General features: G+C 42.5%; 1 protein-coding gene across 9 annotated transcripts in view; it reads right to left on the reverse strand.

Moving 5' to 3' along the window:
* The window catches only part of utrn (utrophin), a 181355-nt gene that overhangs the window by 119131 nt on the left and 54724 nt on the right, over positions 1-7500 (reverse strand). For all 9 annotated transcript variants that reach the window (XM_028605476.1, XM_028605468.1, XM_028605469.1 and 6 more), the window contains 13 exons: positions 7390-7485; positions 6991-7161; positions 6480-6652; positions 4715-4865; positions 3667-3842; positions 3055-3190; positions 2416-2565; positions 2024-2176; positions 1815-1916; positions 1508-1628; positions 713-930; positions 410-527; positions 1-137 (listed from right to left, as the gene is read on the reverse strand). The exon at positions 1-137 is cut by the window's left edge and continues 69 nt beyond it. In XM_028605476.1, coding sequence (XP_028461277.1) covers positions 1-137; positions 410-527; positions 713-930; positions 1508-1628; positions 1815-1916; positions 2024-2176; positions 2416-2565; positions 3055-3190; positions 3667-3842; positions 4715-4865; positions 6480-6652; positions 6991-7161; positions 7390-7485 — 1902 coding nt within the window. The remainder of the gene's footprint in view (positions 138-409; positions 528-712; positions 931-1507; positions 1629-1814; positions 1917-2023; positions 2177-2415; positions 2566-3054; positions 3191-3666; positions 3843-4714; positions 4866-6479; positions 6653-6990; positions 7162-7389; positions 7486-7500) is intronic.

The raw sequence follows: 7500 nt of genomic DNA on the forward strand, positions 1-7500 counted from the left end.
GTTGTGCCCGATAAAAGCGTTCACCTCCTTCCTCTGCTCCTCCCACTGGTTGCTGTGGCCAATCATGTTGTCCAGCTGCTGGAGCCGTGCCTCGACTCCATGCTGAGTGCTGTCCCACTGGCTGCGTACCTTCTCCACTTGTGACAGAGACAGAATCATATTCAGCAGGAGGACACAAACACAGAGTAATGGCGGTGCCTTCAAAACAAGACATTGTTAGGTAAAGAGCACAAATGTAAATTATGTTAGATAAAACCAATTATAAATAAAAAACAAGCTGCACATTTTCAAAAATCCTGAGAAGAAATTAAAAAAAAAATGTTTCTGTTAGAGCAGCTAATCTTTTTTTCTTTTCTTTTTTCAAACTGTTCAGTAGCTTTCTAGTGTGGTCATCCTGCTCTCTACATACGTTTCTCAGTGATGGATGTGCGAACGTCCAGATTTGAGGTCTTGTTTTTGATGTTCTGTGCCAGGGTGAAAATGTCTTCTAGCTGGGGGTGACGCTGCTCCAGGTCAATTTTCGTCACCTGCCAAGGACGAGGCACAAAAACACACAGGCACTGTCAGACAAAGTGTATAGCTCATATGTTCGTATTTGGCAGTTAAATTTGACCCAAAAAACATACATATTCTATTCCATCAAAAAATGTCACATCACACAAACTTATCCACATCTTTTCTCCTTCTGTCCTCTCTGCGCCCCATTTCTCACCTGAAGACGTCCCATAGTGGTCCTGATCTCCTCCGTGTCCCCCACAGTGACAATATTAGACTTTAGCATCTGTGTAATGAGGAGAAGCCAGTCTGCCAGTTCGGTGGCCGTTTCGTTGAGGTCGGTGGGCGCCACAGTGTCCGGTGTGTGCGGGGTTTGGTGGTGGGGGTCCTCGCTCACCAGGCTGGCCATCTGCACAGCTGAGGGGACCGTAGACACTGGAGCGGGGGCGAAAAAAGGCAGGGAACTAAAGGCAAGTAATGTTGACATAAAGAGCTTCTTTAAGGGGAAATGATGCAATGAACATTAACGATGTTAGAGCGAGAGAGGTGGTGCTGTCAAACAGCACTCAGGGGATGGTGGCATCCCCACTAAATCATGACGAAAGAGGCATCAGGGCTTGTTTTAGTGTTTAGCAGGACTTTGTTGCTCACCTCTTATTTGTTATTTCATCATGCATTTTCATGCACAAGATTAAGCCAAGCAAAAAAAGGAATCTCAAATCTGCCCCTTGAGTACTTATTACCTCTAATACAAGTGCATGTTTATATGTTTGTCATCTCCTGTTAATGATCCAATATCTCATTTTCTCTGTCTCATTAAAGGCTTAATACATCATTGGGACTGTGGTGAATCTTTTTCATCACTATATCATTGATGTATTATAAAAGTAGAGCTAGGGATACAGAAATGAGAAAAATCACAGATCTAAATAAGTGTTTCCTTACTGTGCATATGACTATTATGAACAAAACTTTGAACTTCAACTTGAAATGCATCCCTAGATGTTTTTACCAAGCTGCTGGTGCTGGACAACATGTTGGTGCTGTGTCCATGGAGAGATGGGTGGCTGAAGAGATTCCCTCAGTCGACCATCCAGAGCTTTCCAATCACCTGCCAGCTGCTCTACCTTACTCTATACGCACGAACACATAGATAATAGGAACATATAATTAATGACAAAATATCAGGAACAGGAAACAGAGTGTATGCAGCTTTTAATAAGAGCCAATTAAACGTGTGGTGATTTAACAAGCAATATTGTATAAATTATATGTTACAATTAGTCTTTATCAAATCATATTGCTATAAAAACTGAGACCTTTTCCTTAGGCAACAGCTGCTGTCGTCTCTGTAGCTCTATAGAATGAGCCAATAGGTCCTCCAGGTCCTTCTTCCTGTCCTTCATGGAGGCCTCCAGAGCCTACAACAGGTAAGAACTCATTTTAGGTGCAACATTTATGTCTTTGATGAAAATGTTTTTTAAGTGAGGTTAGATGTGTTGATTCCTGTGATGTAGTCAGACGCTACCTGTGCTTGGCCAGGGTTCAGGCCTCTGGTCATGATTGTCTGGTGTGTGACGACAACCCAGTCAGTGAGTCTGTTCATCCTGTCCTGGAACTGGGCGTGGCTTTGCAGGTTTGTCTCCACCTCACCCACTCTGTCCAACAAGTCATGGGTCACCTGCAGAGGAAAGGGGGAGTACAAACATTTGTGAAAGAAGGAAGATAGACAGCAGAGAAGAAGTCAAAAAGCAAATGAAGAGAAAAAGGGAGGACAGGACATGTTGTGGCTGTCACAGTGTTGTAAAACATGGCAAATATTACAGTATTACAATGTTTACAGTATAAACCTTTCACCTTTTACCCAAGACAAAAAACTTTGAAGACAAGGCAGAATAATAAACTAAGAAAAGTTTGCACCTTGCTCCAGTTGAGATTGATGGCTCTCAGTTTGCCAACATGCTGATCTCTGCTCTGATGGCTCACACTTGGACTGGCCAGAATCTGTGGTGCATGCTTGTTAACCCATCCAAGACGTTCATTCTGTACATCTATTTCTTCGGCAAGGGCCTGCAAGGGAAAAGGCACTTTAATTGAATCACAAAGATGGGTTGATTTGTTAATGTATTAACAAATGAGAGTAAAATAAGTAAAGGGAAATCAAGAAGTAACACAGTAGAACAGTTGTTCCATATAGCCACATAACTTTTCCCAATGTGTCTCCACAGAGCAAAAGTTTGGCTGAAGTTGTTGTCAGTAAGGAATCAAGACAGAAAACATTGCTTGTATTCCCTTCAACAAAACTGCATTGTTCAAAACAAGACATGTGAGAGTAAGGTTCTTTGTGTATGTTTACGGAGTTTGAAAGGTGTTGCTTGTGATTGAGATACAGAGAGCAACTTGTGGATACAGGGAAGCAAACAGGGAAAAAGAATATAGGAAAATATAGTCAGAGCTGACCATAAAAATAGCTGAATCTTCCAGCTCTGGAGCAGAAATAGAAATCTCTACGCTCCCATGAATCACACTAACATGAGCATGTTTTGGGCCTTGCCGTACCTTGAGTTCTTTGAGGTTGTTGTCAGTGGAAGTGACGGGTAAGGAGCGGACAGCTTTTTCTGCCTTCTCCAACCATACAGCCAGCTCCTCGCGTCTCCTCACCAGGTCTGACAGGGCCAGGTCTCCTCCAGCCAGCCTACACACGCGCACACGCACACGCACACACACACACACACACACACACACACACACACACACACACACACACACACACACACACACACACACACACACACACACACACACACACACACACACACACACACACACACACACACACACACACACACACACACACACACACACACAGATTAGGATCTCTATTTCCCGCAGGTTGCAGGCTTAATCCTAAAATTTACATTTAAATTACTGTTATAGACTGATTGACCACACTGATAATGTTAACCTGCCAAACACTGATAAAGAAACAAAGACCGTCAGGGATGGAGAGGAAGCACTAACCTCTGTGCTACATTATACCGTAAACCAAATGTTATACAGTATAGCCAAGACAGCAATGATATCTATCATATGTGTCTAAATCCACATTTGACCACATCCACTTAATCTTTTCGATTCATATGTGACGTAACATCCTGTTTGTTATATTACCTGCGCTGTCTCTCAAGGACTTGGCGGTTGACGGCTCTCCAGCGCTGACCAAGAGTGTCTAGCTTCTCTTCAAGCAGAGATCCGTCAGGGGATGACAGCTGCCCAATTATCTGCTCCCCAGTGCGGGTCAGTTCAGCCAGGACGGGCTGGTGGCTGACAAGACCTTCCTCCAGCTCCTAAACACGTACAAAGGATTGAAAGAGAGCAGGAGCACAAAAAAGGTGGAGTCGGGGATCGATCAAACAGCATTAGCCGATTTACTCAGGGCCAAATCCCCTGCTCAACTCCATCTCTCTAAGCAAATCTCTTGATTGACACAGAGGCATGATTTTTGACAGTTTAAGCTGCCAAGTCTCTACTTCCACCAAGAGAGATTTAACTTGCCAAGACAGACCCGTAAAGCAGGGTGAGGGATTGTGAAGTCCGCTAAAGGGTTAGTCAGCTAATTGATCTCTCAATTCCTATCCACTTGATCCCTCGTATCAATCTCAGCGACTGTGAAAACATGTAAAAGGGCTAGACAGATAGAGTGTAGCTAGAGCCTTGCAAATCACACTATTAAAAGGTGTTAATGGCGCTAATGCAGAATCGTATTCCCCTTGGAAATGAAATCAGCGCTTTAGAAATCAAACAAAGCTAAATAAAAGGCTCCTTCTCATCTTACTTTTCAGTTCACTTCTCTCCATTTCTCACTCTGCATAACAAATAGATGTGCGGTGTGTTTGTTTATCAGGTACAGTATAGCACCCATTTTCCCCCTTCGGGAACAAAATGCAATTATCTCTGGTATAACATTTCCAACCACCTAGCTGCTAATGTTTCAAACATATTACTACTGCACCATGGGAAGGTTTTAATCTTGCTTTGAGCTTGTAAGCATATGGGTTTTTGCGAGTCTACATTTGACTAATTAGGGTTTACAATAACAAAGGTGGAATGCCGTGAAAGTTTTCTATAATGTCATTAAAATATGTAAATTCAGGCAGTCACACGCACTTACACAAAACACATATTCAGAAATCCACGTGATCCATCACACTCAACTGACCTCTTGGTGTTGTCGTGCAGACTTCAGGTCCAGCTGTCCATCAGGGCCAATGCTCTCTGACAGCAGTGTCTCTGTATCAGTCAGCCACTGGTTGAGGTCATTCATGTCACAGTGGAACTGCCTCCACTCCTCTACAGCGCGGTCAAAACTCCTGCAGCAGAACAAAAAAAACACACACTTTCTTCATGATAATTGATCATTTACATCCAAAATTGTAAAGAATGTTTGTAAGGTGAACAAGAAAAAGTGGAAGGACTAACATTGGAAAAAAAATTTCAACTTCACCTGTTGCATATATCTTTAATGGAAATATGTAACAGGAAATCTGACAATTCAAAACATTCAATATGCTTAAGTAAAATCGAAACAAATAAAAGCTAAACATATAGCAAACATTGGTTGACGTGTTTCTTTTATCTGACTAAACATCAAACACTCAAATGGAAAGCTCCACACTGTGGGAGTTCATTTCAAGTGACGATCAATTTACCTCATAAAGAGAAACAAATACTAACGGCAATTACCCAGCATAATCTTTTGTTTATTTATTTTTAAATTAAAGCTCAGTTAGTTTGGTAGAGTTCTCGATTTAATGATGACAGTGGATTCTGGCTTTGATTGCTCCTTAATGACCAATAACAAATACTTTCTTTACTTCTTCGCTCTTGTTTAGGTACGAGTGGGCTTAATATAGAACAGAAGGAGAGATTAATGAATTCTGGTCTACAATTGGGTTTACCCACTGGGTAATACCACGGTTTAGGATTAGAAAAAAAAAAATCACACAGGTGACCTTTATTAAACAACAGAAATGTCATAACAATCAGGAAGCCCTGGCAACACATGAATGTTCACAGAGATGCTATTGAATAAATCAGCATAGACAGAGAGGCTGATTACACAAAATGCCTAATGCCTAAAAAAAACAGATCTTTATCTCATTGATGGTCTGCATGAGGGCTATTTCCTCTTACAGCACCGCTTGGAGACCAACTAATCTGATGAGAGAGACAAGGTGAGGAAATGAGTTTTAGATGAGCAATTTTACAAAATATACTCCACTCTTTTGATTTTAAATGATGCCCAGAGGTTATTGTGATTACAGACGGAGAGCTTCAGCATTTGTGTGCAATGTATAAAATGAGCTTACTAGTTTATTCTAGCATGTGCACATACTGTACTCAGCAAATAAAGACTGTTATGCCCAAGGAATTGTGTTGATGGTAGTCAAGGTCATCCAGTGTGTGTGTGTGTGTGTGTGTGTGTGTGTGTGTGTGTGTGTGTGTGTGTGTGTGTGTGTGTGTGTGCGCGTGCGCGTGCGCGTGCGTGTGCGTGTGCGTGACTAAGTGAGTGAAAATGGGAATCAGCATAAGATTGTTTATACCCAAGGAATTGTTTTGATAATAATCAGGGTCAGCATGTTTGTGTGTGTGTGTGTGTGTGTGTGTGTGTGTGTGTGTGTGTGTGTGTGTGTGTGTCTCGGGAGCTTGATTGTGTGCCATGGTCTATCTCTCTATCTGCTCCTGCTGTCTCTTGACTAGCGGACAGCTGGCATTTAGTCCCTGCAGCTTAGAACACAATTCCTGACACACCGGCTCACACACGTTCACATCTGAAAATAGCAGCTTCTTCGACTTCTTTCCCCTGCTGGAACATTTTCTGTGGAAGACTTATTCAAGTTTGATTCTACACGTCACTTTTGGTCGATTAGTGTGTGTACGGTGTGATCAGTTGTACAGGCTGTGTGTGAAGTTGGTGCACGCACCCTTTGCGGTGGTTGTACATGCGGTTGAGGCGGTCCCACTGGCCGTTGAGCTGTGTGAGGGCGTCTCCGATCAGGGCAACCTCAGCAGACGAAGCATCTCCAATGGCATCTGGCTGCCTCTCGTGGATCCCTGTGACCTGCTCACCAACACACTCCAGATTCTCTTTTATATTCTATAAATATAATAAATAATAAATAAATAAATGCAAGATGAAGGAAAATTGACAGCACAGTGAGAGAGGGAAGGGGGAGAAAAGTTCACACATGTCAGAATGATTGATACCAGAACACTATGTTTACTTGGAAAGCTCTCCCCAAGGAGTAGAACTAGTGTTTTCTACTACCGGTAAATATTTTGTTTCTATTTCTACTACAAATACATCTTCATTTACTTTCCCTTTTCTGCTTTTTCTTGTTTAACTTTGTGAAAACTGCTACAAAAAAAGCTAATACATTACAATATCACAGATCATTTTTGTGACGTTTACAATGAAGATTTTTGACGACCCACCCTCAGTGTGTCCTCCTGGCTAGAAAAGTCTTCGTAGAGCCCCCCGCTGAGCTCAGAGGAGTTCAGAAGCAACTCGTTGTCGGCCATGGCGAGGAGCACTTTGTTGATGTCCAACAGGTAGTCAGAGGGACTCAGTGAGGGAGTGCCCCTACGCTCCACTGAGGACATCTCCTACACCACAGATGAGGTGGAGAAAAACACAGGGCAGAAGGAAGAGAGAGAGAGAGAGAGAGAGAGAGAAACTGTATTAAAACCTATTGTGCCACATCATAATACAGCATGTCACATGATGCTAAAACTACACTACAGTCAATCCAATCAAGCACTTACGGTTAAAGACAACTCAGTGATTAAAGTAACATCTTAGTTAGTGACCATGTGCTTAAGCATGTCCCTCACCTCGGATGAGAACTCTCTTATCTGTTCTGTAAAGCTGTGAGTAGACGACGACTCCACAGAGACTTCGGCCTGCCTGATTCGTAGCACCCTTAACTCCTAAAGCAGGCAAAC

This window comes from Perca flavescens, chromosome 18, assembly GCF_004354835.1.
Source record: "Perca flavescens isolate YP-PL-M2 chromosome 18, PFLA_1.0, whole genome shotgun sequence".
NCBI lineage: Eukaryota > Metazoa > Chordata > Actinopteri > Perciformes > Percidae > Perca > Perca flavescens.